We start from the raw sequence: 22,291 nt of genomic DNA, 5'->3' as shown, positions 1-22,291 counted from the left end.
CTCCCACATTGCTATTTTAGCTCCAACACCAAGTCAAATGGCCTGTGCTCTGAGATCCCTGACTCGGGTCTTTATTTGCAATGTAGACAAACCCTCAGAATTTTAAGCTCTGAAGTCTCTGAGGGAGCAAACATGTCTCTGGAATTCAGTGGCTCCCCTTGACATGCCCCAGGGCTGTAATGGGGCTGTGTGTGTAAATGGCAAATCACCCCCAAACAAACACTCTCCCCTCTCTCTGTCTCACTCTCTCTGCTCTGTCTTAATTACTCTGGGCAAAACACCCTGATTCCCTCCGACAATCCGTGTGTGGGGTTAGTTACATTTTCTCTCTCTGTGCCCCAAATTGTTCCTTTTCCTTCTCTGTTTGTGGTGCTGGAAACTTTCAAACTGAAAACCATGTTCTGGGGCTTCCTTGCAGCCTTGTCTGGTGTCACGGACTTACAGATTGTGTCCACTCGTGGCCCTGTGCGGTCCGTGGGGGGTGCCCCTTTCAGTGAGACAGCCCTTTTCGGGGGTCCACTCTCTCTCTGGGTCAGGCCCCTCCACCTCCTGGAGCCACACCTCTCTGAGCCTTAGCACACCTGTTTCTTGCCGTGGGCCTCTCAGGGAGTCCACAAACTCTGGACCCCCCGGACCTCCACCTCCGAAGGGATTGATTCCCCCCCACCGCCCCGCCCTGTTCTCTAGACCAGAGCGACTCTCAGCCAGCATAAAACAGGAGGGTTTATTGAGAGTTGAACACAGCACAGGAACTCTCAGGGCCTCAGGCCTGGCCTCCCTCAGCCCAGCACATCCCAGTCTCCCTGCATCCAGGTGGGCTCTGCCTGCTCCCCCTCTCCAGCCCAGACCCCCCTGCTTCCCATGTGGGCCTCCGATATCCCGACCTCAAGCCCCCTCTGTCCATTATCTTCTCTACAGGTAGCCAGGGTCGTAAACAGGGTCACCTGGGTCTCCTCTCCTCTGGCTAGAACCAGCTGGTCAGGTCACGCGGGTCCTCTCTTCACAGCCCATTGTCCTTCCAGTGGCCAGAACCGGCTGTGACCGCAGAGCTGGGTCTCCAGGTCACCCGTCGCTGGGGTCTCCATCCTCCAGGCCATTGGCTGGGGTCCCAAGTTCCTTCTCCGGTCTTCTGTACCAAGAACTCCCTCTCCCTTCACCTCGTTAAACCAGTAACACCCGGGGACACTGAGTCCCACCCCCTTTGCATGCAACCCACTGGAAAACACGGAAGAACCAAGAAACCCCCCACTTCGTCACATCAGGGCTGAGCTGTGACGTGCAGACCTGGAAATAATAACATGAGATGTCCCATGAAAGTGTGGCAGTAGGGAAAGAACTGACAAGGATTTGTAGGGGATCTTAATGCATGTCAGTCTGTTAGCAAGAGTTAGGCTAATTGTAACCCTAATGACGTGAGATTTGTAGAAGCGAGGATTGTGTGAGGCGAGTAGGAAAGAACTGTGTGAGAAGTTATCACGACCTTGCACTGATAATTGAATACGTAGACTGGCGCCCAACATGGGGCAAAGAAGATAGCAGGATGGCCTATGTATAAACAAAATGCAGCTGTTGCTCATTATTGTCTGTATTATTGCTTGTTATTGTCTGTAACAAAGGTATAAATGCTTGCTGTAATTGTTTACCTGTTGAGAGACCTGTCCGGGACTGGGGTGACCCAGTGTCCTAGGGCACTCCCTCCCTCTATTGCAATTGCTGGAGTTAATATAAAGTATTTGATTTTGCTGCACCCAAACAAAAAGCGAGAACTGAGTTTTTCTCCGACAAAAGATAAAATCCTTCTTCAGTTCAAGGCTCTGCCACATCCTGGGTAAAGTCCAGACTGGGCAGAGCAGACATGCCAGCTGTCGTGAACTGATCCCAAGAGTCACAATTTCTGAGTTAAATTAAGCCTCCCTCAAAGATCTCCTGGTAGAACTCTCAAATGGCAGGATTTGTTTTCCACCTGAGGCACATTCTTCAAATGGGTTTCCAGGCAAACAGGCGAGACCTGCGCTACACAAAGGAATGTGCTTCCTCCATGAGGCAGTTCCTGCACAGCATTTGGAAAGACAATGAGAAACCTCTTACAAGGCAGGGAAACAAAGCTAAGAGCGGGGGGCTTCAGCCGAGAGGGAGAGAAGGGGGAGGGGCCAGTCCTCGAACAAACAATTTAATCTACTGCAAAAAAAATCCTGACAGTGCAGAGTTCTAAAAGTGAGGCTTAAATGTTACTTTGCAATCCAGTCAGCTGCCCCAGATGAGGCAGGGCTCCAGCTGCCAGGCCCAGGTGGCTGGTCTCCTGCTGTCCTGGGTCAAGGAAAAGGGGACCCCAGTGCAGCCCCCCCCCTTCCTGGGAAGAGTGAAGAACTCTAAGGAGCAGAGATGAGGCTGGGGGCTACAGGGAGCTGAAATGAGGCAGGTGGGGGCTGATGGGGGGGGCTGCATTGACGGTGGGTTCTGAGCAGATGGGGTGAGTGCTGGGAGGGTGCACTGACTGCGGTGGGGGACTGGAATGCTGAGGTGGTGGTGATGGCGACTGGGGGATTGAACTGGGGGGATGAATTCAGGGGTTGGGTGGGGACAGAACTGATGGGTTGGGGCAACAGGATTAATTGCTGGGCAGAAGACAGGCATTTGTGGGGCCGAGAGCTCCCACAGCAGGGACCAAAATCACCTTATCTAGTATGTGAGGGAGTGGGCGACACTAATTCTCACATCGCACACCCTGAACTCTGATGGGCAGAGGAGGGGAGTTCAAACAAGACTGACCTACAAACTCAGTATAAACTTTTATTAAAGTCTCATGATTTCTGGGCCAATCTCATGATTTTTGAGGGTTTGACTCATGATTTTTGGTCTCCCCAACTAATGACAAAGTGCAAGAATCTAGAGAGCCTCCTGAAGCATGGTGATAGTTTTGATTTAAATGGATTTGAACTGTACGAAGAATTGAATACATTGTCATCAATGTTGCCACATGCAAAATCGGTGATGGACATTGTACTGTTTATTCATACCCGCAAACTTGTTGACATATATCCTAATGTGTACATTGCCACTCGTATTCTACTGACAATTCCTGTAACAGTAGCATCAGGAGAACGGAGTTTCTCAAAACTAAAGCTCATTAAAAACTATCTCCGCTCTACAATGAGTCAGGAACGCTTGACTGGTCTTGCGTTCTTGCGATGGAACAAGACACGACTTTGTCTTTGTCATACGATGACATTATTACTGATTTTGCAGCCAAAAAAGCCAGAAAGATTGCTTTTAATTAAAAACAAATCTTTGTTTCAATACCTCTTCATATACATTTCCAATAAAATTTTGATAAATTAAAAAAATATATTATTTGCATCATTCTATCATATCAGAATTTTTTCTATAGTGCTGCTTCTTTAGTGCTAGTCCATCAGCATTACAGTGTGCTTAATTAAGTTTAACTGGTTTTAATAATGTGAATGTGGCAAGTTTTCCAATACTGTAAGCTTATGTTTGTGTTGCTAAGAGCAGATCAGGCCCAGGGGCACCAGTTTAATAATCTCGCCTAGGGCACCATAAATCCTAAGGCCGGCCCTGTGAGGACCCTCAGGATGTACGACAAGGACACTCGCGCTGAGACAAATGTAGCCTTAAAGACTTCTCCAGAGATCAGTGGAATAGTAACCAAACAGCAACCAAGTGGTAAAATGATCAGAGTTACAAAGGCAACAACGTTGGTCTAGAGAGATAAGTGATATTATGCACTATCATGCTTTTGATTAATATACTCACAGTCTTGCACTATAACTAGGGCTGTCGACAGAATTGCCGGGCTCCTGGACAAAGTAGGGGATGGCTTTTGGCCCCCAGAAGGGGCGGGGCCTCAGGTAGAAGGGGTGGGGCTGCAGGGACTAGCCTGTAGCCCCCCTTTTGCCTCCCTCCCCCTATCAGCAGTGCTGGGTGCCCCATACGGCTGCTGGCCTGGCCAGCGATTTAAAAGCATCCAGGAGTCCCGGGCTGCCAGGGGCACAGCTACTGTTCTTTAAAAGCAGCAGGGAACCCCCAGCTGCTGCTACCCTGGCAGCCCCGGGCTCTTCTAAGTCACCCAGGCTCCTGGGCAATTGCCCCCCTTTTCCCCACCCCCAGCAGCCCTGGTTATAACCTGGAGGTCAGAGACCAAGGACCAGCCTTGCCTCTAGCACGCCAAGAGAGTCCAGGTCCCTCAGCTCTCGAGTGGGAAGGACAGAGTTTAGGAGATGCGAGAACGCTGAGAGCTGGAGAAGACTGATCAAGATAACTTCAGAATTTTACTGAACTGACTGACTTAAAACTTACAATTCAGAACTAACAGACTAATGAACCAAAGGGCAATAAACAAAAAACTAAGAAGCCTCTTAGGCATGGTGGGTCTCTCTTGCCACAGAGCGTGAACACCTGAGTGCTCCTTCTATGTCCAAACTTCATTTCCTCTCCCACAGAAATGCTGGGGTGCCCTCACTCCATGGGCTGGTGTGTCTGATAACATATACCCACATATTAATGGCATTAGCTCATTCTCTGATTTCTGCCCTACCTAGTCATTTCGGTTCCTCTCCAAGTTGAGGCGAACCTGGTCAGTTGAAAGAGGGTATGCACTGAGGTAGCCCCCCAGACCACTCTGCTTCAACACATCCTTTATCTAGCTCTGTTAAAGGTTGCAACCATATATGGACCTTATGCTTTTACTCATCACCACCTATCTAGGTGAAAGGCCCTAAACACATGTACACTAATTTTGCCTTAGAACAACATACAGGATGTGGCTTGTAGGTCCCTTGCCTTGCGGCCAAAATCACTCTAATATAAATCTCTAAACATATTATAACCTGTTATAATAAAACAAATAGTCAAACCCATGAGAAAAGATAAATATGCAAGTAAGCAGGCTAGCCCTATAGGCTTCAATATCCCCAATCTATCACAACTCTCTACCCCTGGTCTAGGAGATAGGGGAAGGTAGAGAACGGGGAAAGGTCATTGTGCTGGGAATGTCCCCAGCCATCAGAATTTACCAGCCCTGGACCAAAGGATGGCGAGAGGCGGAGGTGGGAAAACGATGCTAGACAAACCCCATCCATCACAGTCTGTAACCCCCGCCGGGAGCAGAAAGCGGGGAAGGTGAGAGGTACCAAACGTGGCGGGAATGTCTCCACCCATCACAACTTACTGCCCTGGGGTTGTAGGGTGGGGAAAGGCAGAAGCAGCAAATTGTGACAGGGCTGCAAAGGAGGGACACACAATGGTAATAACAGCTACCAGAGCAAATTGCGCAGGCAAAGTGACACTGGCAGGGGGAGCAGCAGGGAGCCCTGCGGGGAAGAGGAAGAACTGGAGGGTTTTCCTACAGCCAGTGGCGGGTTGATTTAACCCTACAGCTAACACCAGAGGAACCTGGAGGCAGAGCACTGGCCGCTCCATGGCCTGACTAGGGGAGCGACCCCTGCAGTTCAGCCCAGGCTCAGACAGTGATGTGCTGTGGGGAAAAGAGACCCAGGGACTTCAACTCGCCAGGGCCCCGGAGGTGCTGGGCAGAGCGAGCCCGGGGCCCAGCCCGCAGGAGGGCTGAACTGAGGGTGCTGCCTCGCCAGCCCCCTGGGTCTCGGCTGGCTGCCACTGGGGCCCCCTGAGCCCTGGCTGCGGGTGGGAGGCACATTCCCTCTGCCCCCACCCGAGAGACTCTCCTCGGGCAGAGACCCCAGCCCAGTCCCTCAGCAGTGCCCCACATGGGGAGAAGGGGAGACCTGCTCCCCCCAGGAGCTGTTCCCGGTGCAGTCTGTGAGGGGGCCCCACGCTGCTCCCAGTGGGGTGGGCTGCAAGTCCCGGCCTTGGGCAGAGGGAAGCTGCTACAGCGCCCAGGATTTGCAGGGGGTGGGCAGCGAAGTGTGGAGAGTGGGCTGGGTGGAGAAGCCAGAAAGGGGCAGAAGAGGGATGAGCAGGGTGGACGAGGCAGTGGGCATTGGGGGGGTGACCAGGGATGTGGGAGGGGGCAGGAGGTGGAACAGGGATGTGGGAGGAGGGTGAATGGGATGTGGTAAGGGGGCAGGAGGGGGAAGGGGGATGTGGGAGGGGGCAGAATTGGGGAACAGGGATGCAGGGGGCAGGAGAGGGCCAGGGGGATGTGGGGCACTGGAGGGAGGCTGGGGGGAACACACAGGTATCGGGGCAGGGGGAGAATTCTGTGGCTCAGGGGGAGCAGAGCTGACTAGAGGAACTCTGAGTGTCTGATAAAGGGAAGAAAAGGGGGGATGTGAGCGAGGAGCTGTGGGGGTGGGGCTGGAGGGAGAATATGGAGCAAGCAGAGACTGGCTGGGGAGGGCAGAGCCAGGGGGCAGGCAGCAGGAGGGGGATACAATGGCAGCTCCCCCAGCCCATGGGGTGGAAGGGGGCTCCCAATGCAATATTACTGTCTTCCTTTTAAACAAATTAAAAAGAATGGCAATGGCTGTTGAAAATAGCAATTCCAGTCCTAGTTTGCAGTGGGGAGACACCAGCATTTGTTGCTCAATTTTATCCTACTTTTCCTACAGCATGTTACAGTGCCTCAGCATATGTAATTTGGGAGGAAAAGAAGTAACAGCAGCCTAAAGTGAGCTTGAGCACTGCTGAATTTTGAGTGTGTTCAAATCCGGAAGGCAGGTGCTGGATTCCTGAATACTAGCTAAATCTGGAAAGGACAAGCCAACTTCTGCTTTCACGGCTCAGACGTGGAAATCCTCCTACGAGCCTGATACTGCCACCTAAAGCCACCCAGGTCAGTAGAGCCTCCCCTCCCAGACTTTTCATTCTAACTTCTAGTGGGAGCCAACATACCTCCCACATGCATCCCACGAAGTGGGTGTTCACCCACGAAAGCTCATGCTCCAAAACGTCTGTTAGTCTATAAGGTGCCCCAGGACTCTTTTACAGATCCAGACTAACCTGGCCACCCTCATACACACACCCCCCTTGCTATGGCTTCAGCTAGAGACGCTGCTGGGGGGGACTGCCAGCGAGTCACAGCAGCATCCCTAAGCCAATCTGGGAAGAGCTCTGGCGGTGCTAGCAAGGCCAAAGCCGCCTGCTTCTTAGACACACTTATTGCCGTCTCACGCTGCCACCCACTTCAGACCCAGCTCCCCACCCACAGCAAGCTGCAGCGCGTGGGGACTCAGCTCCCCCCTCCCTGCGCCTAGCGGCCACGGGAATGCTGGGAAATGTATTCCTTCCCTGCGCCAGGGCCGGGTCTGGAGGCAGGGAGCTGGCCAAGGAACTACAGCTCCCAGAGCCCTGTGGGGTCTCGGCTCCCAGGTGGATTCCTGCTCCTAGTGAGAGGGGAGGGAGCTGGGCCCGGCGCTGTGGATCCGGGGGACCCTGGCCTGGCACGGACCAGACGCTGCTGCCGCCTCCGCTGTGAGCCGAGATCCGGCCGGGAAGCTGCTCCTGGGTGTGTGCGGGGAGAGGCCGGCACTAGCCCCCCCCCGTGCCCGGCCGGGGGGGGGTCTCCGCCCGGGCCCCGCCCGACGGAGCGAGAGACCCGGGGAGCGGGACGCTGCAAAGGGGGCCTGGGAGCTGCCCCGGCACAGCTGGGAGCCCGGGGGGGGTGGGCAGCGAACGTGTTAGCAGCCAGGAGGTGGGAATGGGGCAGGGAGCGGTGGGTCCCGCCCCCGGCCGGAGATCTGGGCCCTGCCCCCCTGCCCGGGACGCTCCGTCTCCCCCCGGCGATCCCGGGGCAGGCGCTGGCTGCAGCGCGGCCGGGGTCTGCAGAACACAGAAAGGGGCCGGCCTGGCTCGCGAGCGGTGGGGCGGGAACTGGGCGATCAGACCCAGAGATCGGACACGGGGTGACCCGTGGGGCCGGGGGAGACCCCGGGGAAAGTGACTCTGCAGAGAGCCCTGGGAGCGGCCCCGGCACAGCTGGGAGCCGAGACCGTGGCCCGGGGGGTCCCCTGTGGGGCAGGGAAGGTGGGGGAGGTCAGTGAGGCAGGTGGGGGTTGAACTGTCCGCGCAGTCGAGGGGAGAAGCGTCTGTGGGGGGAGTTAATTTCATCCTTCGCCTGTTCGTGCCCCTTCCCCTCACATCCTGGTACAAATTCTCGCTGGTGCTTCTCCTTTTCTCGCTTGCTGTCGGGGCTGGATATAAAGTCCAAGGAGAGTCCCCTGTTTGTCCTAAAATTAACTTTCTGGTCTCTGATTTTCACCCTTTGTTTCCAAAGGTCTCAAATGGCCATTTAAAGTCTCTGCTTTGGGGAGTTTCCCACCATATTGTCAGCAGCGATTTGTCCTTGTTTGGGTGGGAAATTATTGCCCCGAGTCATTCCCCAGAAGGGATCAGGGGGTCACTGGGGGCTGTTGGAGGAGCCTGAGACGGGGCTGCCTCGGGGATGGGGTGGCCGTTGCCTGCTAGCAACAGGGCACAGGAGGGAAGGACAGAACAAGTCCCCGTGGAGTCTGCCCAACCCCGTTGTTCTGCTGTTCTCTAGCATATTGTTCGGAGACTTTGTTACTGGGAGACTTTAAAATGTCTCTGTGGCTCAGCCTGGTGGGAGGGGCCAGGTCTACGCTGGAATAAAGAGATCAACATTTTCCCACCATGGCAGAATCTAGGATGTCTGTCTGCTGGGAAAGAACTGGGGGAATTGTGATGTGAAATTAACTAAAGCCTGTTCTGAAACCTTCCCCATTTCCCTTCTTGCCCTGCCAGGCTGCAGAAAACTCCACATTTCACTCCAGCTCATCCCGTCCTCCCATGGCACAGGGGCAGAGAATGGCTGCAGCGGAGCCAGTTCAGGTAGGATTTTGGGGGGTGGCTGGTGGGTTCCTTCAGGTGGGAGGAGGCAGCAATACACACGTGGTGGGAAGGTTTGGGTCTGATTTGGAGGTTCGAACAGGCAGGAAATTCACAGGGTGGAGAAAGGGAGGAGGCCAGGGGGTGGCAAACCTGCTGGGACTTGTTTAATATGTGGCTTAGAGTCTAGGATCAGAGCCATGAGGTGTGGAGGTGAAATGCCCTAATTTATAGACGAGGACACGACCCACCAAGGTGAGGCTAGGAAAATGGGCCAGGCTCCCGGTGCTGGAGCCTGACCCAGCTAACCAGCGGCTGCTGTGAGAGATGAAGGTGACACTCAGCAGCGAGGCTTAGGGGAGATGACGTGGCCCCTTGTATCCAGCTCCTCACAATGAGGATTGTGTTGGGCTCCCTACCAGGGAGCTCTCCCTGGACCTTGCTAGGGCTCACCTCCTGTGTCAGTCTCTGGCTAGTAGGTGTGTGATGGAACTGCTGAGAGAGACAAGGGGCTCTCTCTTCGTCTCCTCACCCTGGTGTCTCTTGGATGCTCTGAGTGGGGTGGGGGTGGGACCGTAGTGACTGTGAGCTACTCAGAGCTTCCATTTAATTGGCTCCTCTCCCCCATGAATAGTGGGGCTGTGGCAGGGGCAGCAGGCATTGAGTGGGGGGCTCTTGCTCTTTCAGGGGCTGGTGAGCTTCGAGGAGGTGGCCGTGTATTTCACTGCAGGGCAGGGGGCTCTGCTGGATCCTGCTCAGAGAGCCCTCTACAGAGACGTCATGCAGGAGAACTATGAAAACGTGAGCTCACTGGGTAAGGATTCCTGTCCCCGTCGCTTTAGAAGGGGAATATGCAAGAGTTTAGATTCACATCATCCCCAGAATGCAATTTCTATCTGCCCTGTTTCAGCATTACCTGACTTGGTTTTGCCAGCTGGTGCCACAGCCTGGTCCCATCCCTTCCCCTAAGGCCCTGACACGGAGCCCCCACCCCAACTCCATTTCTCTCTGCTCCCCCCTCCTGGTGGCTCTGTCTAGCACCCACCCACACCCACGCACTCAAAGCGGCCCAGAAGGTTTTCCTGCCTCCGGGTAGGAAGGGTGGCCTAAGTGCTTAAGGCACAGTGCATAAGGCTCAGATGTTCTGGTTTTGATTCTCTGCTTTGCCACAGATTCCCTAGCTTAGCCTTGAGAAAGTCACTTCACTCTGGGTGCCCTACATCCCACCTTCCCAATGGGGCTCATGCTGACCCTGCCTCCTAGGCTAAATCCATTCATGCCTGTGTAGTGATACAGGCAATGGAGGTATCCAGGTTTTGGCATTCACAGCACCCCCTGGCAAGGAGTTCCACAGGCTGACTGTACGTTGTGTATAGCATACTTCCTTTTGTTTGTTTCCCATCAGCTCTAAGACACCTGAAGTGTATTTCCAGAATATACAAATGTTCTCACCTTTCCTCCAATGGCAGTGCCGCCTTTCCCTATTAATTACTCAGGACGTAGAAATCACTCTTAAACACAGCAATCTAATTTATACAACTGCATTTGATATTTCACCAGCACAAATGAAAACACACTTCAGTTCAAGGTATAGTAAAGATTCAAAACATAAAAACACATTTAAAAAATTGAACTTATATTTACAAATGACTGATCTAAAAGCCCGTTTTAGCCTCTGGAAACTGTTCAGTTTTATAATGTGATATAGAAATCCTGAGTATGTATCTATAGTGACCCAACTGGATGAGTCTTAACCGTGCCTCAATGAAACTACAATATGACACGATACATCTTAAATGTTAAGAAGATTTGCCCTCTGAACAATGTCATTTCAAGGCACACTCAAATATTATGGAAGCTAGTAAAGTGATCTGTTCTAATGCTGTAAAAACAGATAGAACTAAGAGCACTCCAGGAATAGTTTAAAAAAATCCAGAATCCATAGACCAATTGAAGAAAGCAAACATTGTTATTTGGGGATTGCGAAGCAGAGCTCTGTACAATAACTTCCTCTGATTTCCATTGGGAACAACTGAAATAACTATTTCACCAAAATATGACTGAATTAGGCTATTATAGACTAAATAGAACTGAAATAAACTTTCACTGAAAATAAAACTGACCAGCTTTGTGGGAGAGACTTAAGGAGATCAGCATCATCAGGTCCCTTCTCTTGGCCAAAGGCTTGCCAGAACCTGCTCCCCCTGACTCATCCTGTCAGCTGGGTGACAAGGAACTATTTCCCACAGACGGTGCTTTGAGTGCCCCTCTGGTCCCCAGGCTGCTAGCACGGCTGCTGGCTGCGGCAGCTGGCAGGGGGATTTTGAAGTGGCTCAGGCTCTCAGCCGGCAGGGGCGTTTGAGAACTCATAAAGACCCCCCCAGGGGCGTTTGAGAACTTCATTAAAGACCTGTGTGCAAAGGAGTGAGAATGGACAGAATGATATAGCTCTGCCTCTGGCTCCCTGCCATGGAGCAGCAGAGCCGGCACAAGGGGGAATTTACATTTCCCAGCTGCTGATTTCTGGAACAGCCCTATTGGCCAAAGCAACTTCTAGCTCCGCTCGCAGCTAAGGGCTTCTGGAGCCTCCAGTGACAGAGGGGTGGGGAGCAGCAGTTCATTTTCCGACTGTGCTAGAAAACTCAGGGAGGAGCAGAAGCCCCTCTGCCCTGCCCAAATGGTGCCCTGGAAAGGGACCACCTTTACCTGCAGTAGGAGCTGGGCTAGGAATTACAGCCACACACTGCTGGCTCCATGGGTGGTGGGTGAACAGCTGGCGTGGGCAGGCTCACTTCCCCCACCCCTTCCACACTGTTGGAAACTGTTAATGCTAGGACAGGCTGAGGGGGCCCCGCATTCGCAAGGGCTGATTTGTGGCTGCCACAGCTGATTATCCCGGTGGGTGCTGAGCACCCACTCGTTTTCCTACGGATGCTCCAGCCCCGGCACACCCACGGAGTCGGCTCCTATGAACAACACCCCAACACACCCGTGACACACGCTGGCGCTCTGCCCTCCCCTGCCACCACTCTGGGAACAGCGCACAGGGGCAGCACAGCGCGACGTCTGACATCTTCTCTTTGCTAAGGGAATGCCTGGATTTGGGTTCTGCATAATGACCCCTGGCCATCACTCAAACACTGAGCCTGCTCCATACAAACCAGCTCAGACGTGCGAGGTAATCCCACTCTGTAATCCTGCGGGACCAGCCCTCTGGGTCCAGCCCTCAGGGAGGCCACACAGAGCCCTTAGCACTGCATTCAATTAGTGGGGAAATGAGCTGTCTTTAGAGCTCAGTCTGCTGGCTCTGGCTGGGCAAGAGTGAGTCTGTGAACCCGGCCTGCAGGTAGGGCAGGGCACCAGCAGTTAGGGGCAGACTCTGCACACACTGCAACCCCTGTGGGTCAGCACCTCCCTCCCACCCGCCAGCGATCAGTTCTGCGGCGGGCAGGAGGCGAGACAGAGGTGCGAAGAGGGCAGGGGTGGAAGAGGCAGGGGTGGAACAGGGGCTGGGCCTGAGGCGGAGTGGGGGTCAAGCACCCCCTGACAACTTGGTAAATGGGCGCCTATGGTCAGGGCAGAGTAACAGTCTGGAAGCCCAGACCCTTAGTCAGGGCAGGGCATCAGGCAGTTAGGTGCTCTGGCAGGGGTGGGATGGCAGGAGATAGGGGGATCCGAGCCAACCCTATTCCACCAGGGCCATGACAGTGGTGGAGTGGTCCACCACAGGATCAGCAGGGATCTGCCTGTCACACACCAGCATAGTATCCGGCCAAGGCCCAACCAGACTCATCTGGTTTCCATGGGCTTGCTACTTCTCTGGGTTTGAGACCTCTGTGCTGTACGTGTCCTCGTGCCCCTGGGATCGGTGGTGAGCCATAGCCCCAGCCGCTCCTGAGCACCTTGGCCAGCCGGTGGCTCTAGAAGCTCAGGCCGGTCCTCAGGCAGCAGAGCTGGGAGCTCCTCCATGGTCTTGTGCTCTGGCAGCGGCGGGGGAAGCATCCATCTTCCTCGGCAGCTCCAGTGCACGTAAGCTGAGGATGCTTCTGGCGGAAGGGGGGCATGGCTTTCCTGTTCTGCAGCCCAAGGGGTGGGTTGTGGTCCTCCCAGGACTAGGGCTGAGGCAGGCCACGCCTCCATGCTACACACTCCCTTCCCCTTCCCCTGAGTGTTCCTTCTGCGTCACTGCCTTCACTTTGTCTTTGATCAACCCTGGAGTCTACTAGCATGAGCGCCACCAGGCTGCTGACAGTCCCCGTGACAACAGCACACTCTTGTGCACCTTCAGTGACACAACCAACAACACCCAGCACTGTGATGAGGCAGATTAGGTGTACATGCATCCAATGAAGTGAGTATTCACCCACGAAAGCTCATGCTCCAAAACGTCTGTTAGTCTATAAGGTGCCACAGGATTCTTTGCTGCTTTTACAGATCCAGACTAACACGGCTACCCCTCTGATACTAGATGTTGATAGGCACTTTTCTTCCTACCACAGTCACAGCTCTACCGAGCTGCTCCAATTGATCCTCATGCCGTTTGGACACAGCTGGGAGGCATGCAGATAAATGCTGGTTTTCCCATCTGTGGAACACAACAGAAACAGTAACATGTTCTCTCAGTCCTTCCTCGTGTCTATTGTAGAGTCATAGATTTTGTGGCCAGAAAGGACTATTCATCCATCCTGTATAAGACAGGCTATAGAATTTCATCCAGCTACTGCTGTATTGAGCTGAACACCTTGTGTTTGAACAAACCATCTTCCAGAAAGGCAGCCAGTCGTGACCTGGAGACTTCCTGAGATGGAGAAGATACCACCTACGTTCATAGTTTGTAAACCTTTACACCAGCCTTACTGAACTATTTCCCATGCTCAAGGTTTAAGGAAGGGCAGAGTTAAGATTGTGTTGCAGGTGTGGCATGTATTTAAACTGATAATTTCCTGGTTTTCAAAGGTTTAAGTTTAGCTCCCATCCACATCCTGGGAGACATGAGGCAGCACTGAGCAGTGTTAATGGCATGAATGTAGTTCATGGGTATTTATTTACCTTGATTTTTAGTGGATTTTTTGCCAGTATAACTGTATCTACCTTAGAGCTTTTCCTGACCTAGCTATGATAGTTAGCGGTGTGATTTTTCACACCCCCATCTGACAGAGCTATGCTAGCAAAACTTTTAAGTGTAGACAGGGAAGCCTGTGTGTGGATTTTAGACCACTTTAAAATGTGACTCTGAACCCAAATTTTGTAATCAGCGGGCAAAACTTCCAAGGTGAACTTCTGCTGAATGCAAGAAAAAAGGACAACATGCGTTGTCTGAAAGGTAGCAGATATGGGGCTCAATCTCACATTCATGGGTGTAGCTCAGGTTCAATGACCACAGCCAACCCAAAGCAACAGCCAACCCAAAGAAACAAGGGGGGGCACCTACTAACTGAGATCAATGCCAAGTGACTGAGCTCAGTCGGGGGGAAATCAGAACCATAGTTTCAGTCCCAGCTGTGTGCAAGCAAATGTTACCAGAGCAAGATGATTTTGTAAAAAGCTACCTTATGTGTGGGGGCTGTATCTTAGGATCCTCTTTAACAAATCACCCCATATTTGGACCACAAACTCTTCCCTGAATGCCCATGAAAAATTTGTCCAGCAAATTTGAAGACATTCCGAAAAAACCTGTGGAATTTAGGGTAGTTAGAATAGTTGGTCTTTAACCAAAAAATATTTCCGTTGACCTAGCCATTGCCTCTGGGGGAGGTGGATGACCTGCACTGGCAGGAAAGCCCAGTGTCTACACCAGCTCCCTACAGCAGTAGAGTTGCAGTGTCTCAAGTGTAGACAAGCCCTGAGATACGACATTAAATGACACCCCCGTCCCACCTATTCCTCATTGCGCTGAATCCCACCAGCCCATGCTCACTGGTCCTGGGTCTCCTACAACTCTCCCGTTCTCTCCAGGTTTCTCTCTGGGATGACAAAGCAGGTCCAGTGTAACTTCCCCTCTGGCTGGAGCCTTAACTTCCTGGAACACGGAGTTCCTGTCTCTTTGTTTGAGGAGCCCCTTTGCTGAGCTGTGTCTGGCTGTGTGTGTTCCCAGCAGAGATGGGGATAGTTAAATCCCTCATATGGAGAGTCTCCTGCATCTGGGGAGCTGCCCCCAGGATTTCACTGCTGTAAAATGGGCTGGGCTTAAACTAATAGAAATGTCCCATGAATTCCCCTGATCTCCCTTGTTTTCTTTCCCCTGGGCAGGGTGTCCAGTTTCCAAACCTGATGTGATCTCCCAGCTGGAACGAGGGGAGGAGCCGTGGATCCCGGATCTCCAGGGCTGTGAGGAAGGAGAGATCCCGAGAGGTGCCTGTGTAGGTGAGGGATCATTAAACCAACTCAATGCTCATAGTGCCTGAAGGAAACAGCTGGGAGTCCTTGAAAGCCTTGTGAGCTCTCGGGGTTCAGGAGCATCCCCAGGTGGCCTTGTATCCTCAGGGCAGCTGTTGCTCATGGCTTCCTGCACATCCTGACTGACACCTGGCAGAGCTCCCTCCCTGAGGGGATGTGGAGGCAGAATTGTTCCCCTCCTCTCTTCCCTATGGGGAAGAGTTTTGGAGAATTCAGCTACTAGGTTTCTTTTCTGTCTCTCCAGCTCTGATTTTGGCTTGTTTCCCCCTTTTCCATCCCTGTGTCTGAGGTTTCTCTCTCTGTCCCAGCAGGTGCTGGGATGGTGAGTGAGGAGAAGAAGCAGAATACTCAGCAGGAAGATTCTGAGCAAGTGGCATCACAGGGGGATTATCGCATGGCTCCCAGAGGGAATGTGTCCAGGCATCGTGTGCAGGGGAAAGTCTGTGAGAATCAGCACAGGCCAGAGAGAGCGGAGAGAAACCAGCCAGCGGAGAAAGTGGGTAACTCCATTAATTGTCAGGGAACTCACCCGGACCGCCTGGAAACCACAGCTCAGCAGAATACCTACAGGAGAGAGAAAAAACAATGCGCTGAGTGTGGAAAACATTCACTAGCCACTCAGGCCTTTTAAAAAATAAGAGAATCCACACTGGAGAGAGGCCCTATGGATGCAGTGTGTGTGGGAAAAACCTTCAGTCAGGCATCACCTTATTCGACATCACAGGATCCACACAGGAGAGAAACCCCATGAAGGCAGTGAGTGCGGGGAAAACCTTCACTCTGAGCTCCACCCTTATTAACCATCAGAGGAATCCACACAGGAGAACGACCGTATACATGTAGTGAGTGTGGGAAAAAGTTCACTCAGAGCTCAGGTCTTGTAAACATCAGAGGATCCACACAGGAGAGAAACCTTATGAATGCTGTGAGTGTGGGAAAGCTTACCGACAGGTCAGCACCTTATTAATCATCAGAGGATCCACACAGGAGAGCGACCGTATACATGTAGTGAGTGTGGGAAAAAGTTCACCCGGAGCTCAGGTCTTCTCTTATACATCAGAAGATCCACACAGGAGCGAAACCCTACAAATGCTTGTGATGTGCGGGGAAAAGCTTCATTCAGAGCTCAGCCCTAATAAACATCAGAGGATCCACACAGGGAGGAGAACCTATGGTGCTGACTAGTGTGGGAAAAGCTTCAGTCAGAGCTTTCACCTTATTCGACATCACAGATTGCACACAGGAGAGAAACCCTACAAATGCTGTGAGTGCGGGAAAAGCTTCACTCAGAGCTCAGCCCTTAATAAACATCAGAGGATCCACACAGGGAGAGACCCTACGAATGTTGTGAGTGTGGGGAAAAGCTTCTCTGTAAAGTCATGACCTTATTGAACATCAGAATATCCACATGTGAAAGATACCTCATCAGTGCTCTGATTGTGGAAAACTTTCACACAGAGTTCATCCCTTAATGCACATCAGAGGATCCACAACGGGAGAGCTCCCCTATGAGTGCTGTGAGTGTGGGAAACTGTTCAGACAGAAATCAACTCTATTAACATCAGGCAAGGCATACAGGAGAGAGACCCTATCAATGCTGTGATTGCGGAAAGGCTCAGTGTGAGCTCAGACCTCATTGTGCATCAGAGAATTCACACGGGAGAGAGACCTTATAGATGCTCTGAGTGCGGGAAAAGTTTCACCCGGAGCTCACCCCTTAAAAGACATCAGAGGTTCACAGGAAAGAGAGAGACAGCATAGAAACTCTGTGTAGGGCGGAGAAAAAAATTAAAAAAAACAAACACATTTGCTAATTCCCACATAGTGACCTTTTGGTTTGTTTGCACCATGTGTGTCACTCTGTTCTCTCAGACCCTTCGTGTGTTGAACACTTGTGCCTTTTACAGGTCGCCCTTCTCTAGGTGAATCCCGTGGTCCTTTCTCCTAACTCCTTTCTCCTGTGAGTCACTGGAGTGTGTGTCCTTCCAGCAAGGAGTTTCCATCAGCCGAGGTGTGGGGAAATTGGGGTGACCACAAGTAGCCTCACTGAGTGAAAGGGGACTAGGTTTTTGTCTTCTACTCTAAGATTTCCCTTGGAGTCGATGTGCTCGAGGTAGCTATCCTGATGTAAACACACCGCTCTGTTTGCAGTGCTGACATGGCCCAGGGACGGGTTGGGGTTAGCTGGCATCCTCCCCTTTGGCCTGTCCTCATGGACACCCATTTTCCTGGTCTGGACAATCCCTGAGCATCACGTTTATACTGTCACCCCAGTAGCAGAGCGATTGTTGTTCACCAAGTTCCCTCTTTGCTGACAAAATGTCTCCTTCCCAGTTGTGCTCACGCTGGTAACAGGTTGTGCTGGGCAGCAGGTATTTTTACTTTTATCAGTTTCCTTATTGACAGTACATTTCAAGAGAGCAAAGAGGAGAAGCAGGAGTAGGACAAATGTTTCATTTCAGCCTCTGCAATGCCGGAAGGAAATGGGGTGAGTCGGAGGGATTTCCTCCTTCCCCATCACCATGGCCCTCTCACTCCAGCAGTGCTGTCATCTGTGGTGAGGCACAATGGAGTTTCTCCACCTCTATTCTACCCCTCCAGCTCCCAGAGAGTCTCTGCAATTAGTATCAATTTGATCCTAAATCTGACTCATTAGAGCTGGCAATGAAAATGTCCCAAACATGGTGAGGAATTCCAGTGGATCCCAAACACTGTGACATCTTTCTGAGTTTAAATCCCAGTTGCTGTCTATTGACGAAGCCACTTCTGGATTTGGATTCTTTGCAGATAGAAGGTTGGAATTTTTCCCTATTACGATGATGCTTCCCCCGCCCCTCCCAATAACAACTCCATAATAACAAAGTGCTGTTGCCTGAAGCAGGTTTGAATGGATCAGAGGCGAAAGCAATGGGGTGAATCTTCTTTCCTGATTTCTGAGTCATCAGATATAACCTGATCTGGAATTTCATTTTTCATGAAAGAGAAAGTGACCTACACCGCTCCGTTGTTTCTCTCTGTCTCCTGAAGACCATTTGGTCACATAATCGAATATCAGTTGTGTTCTCCAGGATGTAGCTCAGATTTATCAAGGACTTTCAAAGAAATGACTGTTGGCTAAAAGAGTCCTTCCTTAATTTATTGTTGTCTTTCCCCCCACCGCTGCATGATGACATTGCAGAAGCTCTAGTGCAGTTCACGCACCAGGAGAGGCTGCTCCAAGCCATTGGGCCCGCTGCCAAGAAACGGAGCGGCTTAGGCCTCCGTCCACTCTGAAATGGTAACAGCAGCAAACCCCTGATTTGCAACTAACTGAAGTAACTGGGTGTGTGTGGGCTATTTGGGAAACGCTTTCCCTGTCTGAGCTGACATGAAAAAAACAAGTACATGTGTGAACTTGCCCGTGAAAGATGCTCAAATGTGGACTGAAATGAACTCTGTGTTGAAAATGAGATAACTGCAGAATATCTATTTTAATAAGTTTTCCCTCCTTTGGTGGCTTACAGGGATTCTGAGGCAGGAGTATTTCTAGTCCCTAACTTACACCCTGTGCCACCAGATTAAAGAAACAAATTGGGCATGTTTGGAGAAGCCATTCCTCACTAACTCAGCTCAGATGTTGGGTGGTTTGGTAAAGGACTGTTCTGGAGGAATGGAAACGTACTGTGACCAAGGCCAAGGATTTGGAAGAACTCAGGCTGATATAGCAGACACCCACTACTTGATTGCTGGCCCCAGAGAAGGAAGCTGTGGTGATCTACGGTCCAGGTAAAATTGTTTGTTTCTAACACCACTCCCTAGTTCAGTGTCACTGATTACAGTCCCAGTGGATGCCAGGGCTACACTGGAAGGTCCTTCACTATTTGGATCCAGAGTTCCATGATGCAAAGTGAATAATAGTTGATGCCTTTAGAGGGGACTTTCCTTCCCCAGCCTGATTGAGCACCAAGGACTTCCATTCTGTTAGAATGACAGTAACGGAGAAGGGACTCCATGTGTCAGGCTCTAGTTTCAGACAGCTGAAAGTATAAATGTTGAGTCCTGATTCTCTGCTTGCTCTTGTCACTTGTTTTGCTCGTGTCTGTTGTAGTTGTACCACTCCGCTTCCACTTCCTGCTACTATGAACGATTGGCAGGAGAGAATATAGAGCCGAGGTCCTTTTTCTCATGATGCAAACCTTCCCACAGAGCGTGAGCCCCCTTCCACCAACACTTCTTTCAGAAGAACCAGAGATCAATGAACTCACAGATGTGGAAAGCTCCTAGGCTGGTATAGCCACTTTACACAGTGCTCACTTGTTGGAAACGGGTGGGCTTAAAATGAAACAAACATGATAAGATTTATAATCTTTGACTATGTTCTCGTTCCCAGCGAAAATGGAATTAAACATGAAGTTCATTATTGCTTAAAGCCTAACTTAGTGATTTCCTGAATTATATTGGAACCCCGCGACTTCCATTGGTTCACTTTTTTTTTGTTAGTACTATACGAACTGATGGCCAATCCTGACAAGTTTATTTGATGTCACATATCCCCTTTGGACTGGGAGTTCTGACAAAAAACATCACTCCAAGGCTGAGGTGGCGGAATGTCTAGAGAAATAGCGTATAGGAGAACACAGACCTAGTCTAGAAGAGAGTTATTTCTATTTCAAATGGAATTTTTTCTGACAAGCTCTAAAGTAAAATTAATAAGGCGACAAGTTGTGTAACCTTTTACCCAATTAGACAGTATGGGTCACTGAGTTCCTCTCGTCTCTGCAAGTGAAGATGATATGATGTCTGTCAGGAGATGTCCGTGATTCTTTTTATGAATGGCAATGGATGCATGAGGCAATAGGTAGTTTGTTCAGTTTTTTTTTGTTTATTTGGCTACCATTATATTTATGGCAGCTGAGACCCTTTTTCCTTTTTTAAGAAGTCCACTGTCACAGTTCAGCCCTTTAACCCCTCAGGTAAGGCTAATGTAACTTCTAAACAGTCCTTGGATTCTTTCATTTTGGAGATCTTTGGGGTTCAAACCTCCACAATGCTTGTGGTTCTCAAACAGCCCATATTTTAAAGAATACTGGTGGCGTTAATGGGACTTTTCCAAACTGATGATAACCAAAGTTTGCCTCGCTTGAAATGGATCAGGTACCAATGTCTGTAAACAAAGCGTCCTTCGCTCCTCATATGCATGGAGACTTCAGGGGAATGACTGTAATGTGGGGTGAGCTGGAATCCTAACCATAAAGACCAGGGTAAAGGCCAGAAGCCCTTTTGCACACGCAACCTGCAAATAAAGATGGACATTCCAGGACACTGTGACTGATCCCCTCTGGGGAAGGAAGACATAATAGCAGCAGCAGGCTGTGCCAGCCTTGACCTCTCTCCCCATACCTGACTAGAGCTTATGAAGGTGAGTACTGAGCCTGTGACCCCATCACCTGCCGCCGCTTTAGCTCCTGCTCCAGGGAGTCCAACAACTGCTGAGTTTCCATCACATGTCAATTCAATGTCTTATGGTTTGATTCTTACAAATGGGTGTCATCCCAGCCTTTCTATTGTACTGCAGTGGGGCTCTGCAGTGCCTCTGTGTGTGAACCTGTCACATCCACGCAGGGAAGGAGCTAAGAAAAAAATTCCCAAATCAAAATAACCTAAAAGATTGCCCATCAAAACAATTGAATATGTGCTCCTCTTCTGTGAAAGTGTTCAAAGAACCTCAGCTGTCAGATAGATGATATCAAAATTCTATGTATTAAGGTCTGTTCTCTATTAATTCTGTGTAGTAAGGTCCTGTCTCTATTAAGTTTTTTATCTTTGGAAGCCAGCAGGAGAAGGTTAGCCACATACTGATGAATTCGAAGAGGGAAGCTGCTAAGGTTGTGGCTTAAATGTGAACAATCAATTGGTGTTAGTATTGAAATGTCTCGAGCGGCTCCGTGCGGATCACACTGCCTGAGTGAAATTCAGTAGCTGAGATGAATAACTAAATGCACAGCTGCCTCCTTGGTTTCTGTTTCAGGATTTTTGAGGGTTGATTTTCTGCTGTATTATTCTGATGATCTGGTTGAACGGAATGACTTGGTTCCAAAGCAGGATCCTTGTTGACTGACTCATTTCCTGATCTGACCTGTATGTGTACCCAAGAGCGAGCTGATGGTGCTGGTAGTAGTTTAGGTTCTTCATTTTGTGTGTTTTATATATTTCATCAAAATGAAACAAGAAGCGAGTCGTTTCCCAGTAAGCTCTCTTGGTCAGAACTGTTGAGAATCGGGATGGTGATCAGCCAGTCCAACTTGGAGCCTCATTAGCTTCCTCTCTATTAACCCTTAGGTTCTCATATGGGAGAAGCTGGGCACCCATCTATGGTCTAACTGCATCCTAGGGGACTCAGAGCATTGCAAGGGAAAATGAGCTCCCCTACACAGGCTTTCAGGAGTGGGGAATGGGTGGAAAGGAGGTGGGCCAGGGGCAGTTTGTCAACCTGATGAGGGGATGGTTGAAGGGGGTATCTCTCAGTAGGATTGGGGGTGATGGTGGAGGTCTCTGCTATCACTGTCAGAGCCAGGTCCCAGCTGCACCCCCATCCGGCTTGCCCTGGGTTGTCTGGTCAGGCCCAGCTGAGTTTGGGGGTCTGTTTTGAAAGGTTATAAACCAAGGTGAAAGGGACCAAACAATCCAGAATGTGCTGAAGGGGGGTGGTTCTGGTATGCTTGGCTCTGTCCTCAGCATCGAGGCCTAGGCGGGGAGCGGAGGGGGCGGGCTGCAACTGCCCCCTCCCCAGACAGGTTCTCTCAGGCAGCTGCTGCATGACTCCGAATGGCCACCCTCAACCAGCATGAGAACTGAAAGCAGGGTCCCTCTACTCAGCCCATGGTAGGAACACTGCCCATGCCCCTCCCCCTGCTGTGGTGCCTGTGGGGGGCCGGAGCTCCGAGCAGACACTGCAGTGCTCAGAGTCTCCCTGGACTGAGCCCGACCCAGAGGCATGTGATCCCCACTCCTGTGGCCTCAACCCCCAGGAACCAGCAGTGATGTTCCCTCTAACTTTCCCATCCATCTGCGGAATGTATTTTGTTATGTGCACCAATATGATGTGTGGCGGGGCTGGGGCCAAGCGATTTGG

At 51.1% G+C, this 22,291-nt stretch overlaps 1 protein-coding gene and 1 pseudogene across 2 annotated transcripts; both read left to right on the top strand.

Moving 5' to 3' along the window:
• Positions 1-7,285: 7,285 nt before the first annotated feature.
• Positions 7,286-16,138, top strand: LOC115659464 (zinc finger protein 251-like). 2 transcript variants are annotated; one of them, XM_030579632.1, is made up of 5 exons: positions 7,286-7,410; positions 8,701-8,787; positions 9,472-9,598; positions 15,034-15,147; positions 15,489-16,138. In XM_030579632.1, the coding sequence occupies exons 2-5, from the start codon at positions 8,746-8,748 to the stop codon at positions 15,809-15,811; spliced, it is 606 nt and encodes a 201-aa protein (XP_030435492.1). In that variant the 5' UTR covers positions 7,286-7,410; positions 8,701-8,745; the 3' UTR covers positions 15,812-16,138. The 2 variants fall into 2 exon arrangements, with proteins under 2 accessions (XP_030435492.1, XP_030435491.1); XM_030579631.1 differs by having other exon boundaries at positions 7,287-7,444.
• Positions 15,845-21,409, top strand: LOC115659825 (annotated as a pseudogene).
• The last annotated feature ends 882 nt before the right edge of the window (positions 21,410-22,291 follow it).

The sequence above is a fragment of the Gopherus evgoodei genome, chromosome 11 (genome assembly GCF_007399415.2).
Source record: "Gopherus evgoodei ecotype Sinaloan lineage chromosome 11, rGopEvg1_v1.p, whole genome shotgun sequence".
Classification (NCBI taxonomy): Eukaryota; Metazoa; Chordata; order Testudines; family Testudinidae; genus Gopherus; species Gopherus evgoodei.
This window is presented reverse-complemented; position numbering and strand designations above follow the sequence as displayed.

Excerpts from the sequence above, each read along its gene's own strand:
- LOC115659464 (XM_030579632.1), top strand. The coding sequence starts at position 8,746 with ATGGCACAGGGGCAGAGAATGGCTGCAGCGGAGCCAGTTCAG. Across the intron at positions 9,599-15,033 it reads TGAAAACGTGAGCTCACTGG|GGTGTCCAGTTTCCAAACCT; the intron begins GTAAGGATTCCT and ends TCCCCTGGGCAG. Across the intron at positions 15,148-15,488 it reads CCCGAGAGGTGCCTGTGTAG|CAGGTGCTGGGATGGTGAGT; the intron begins GTGAGGGATCAT and ends TCTCTGTCCCAG.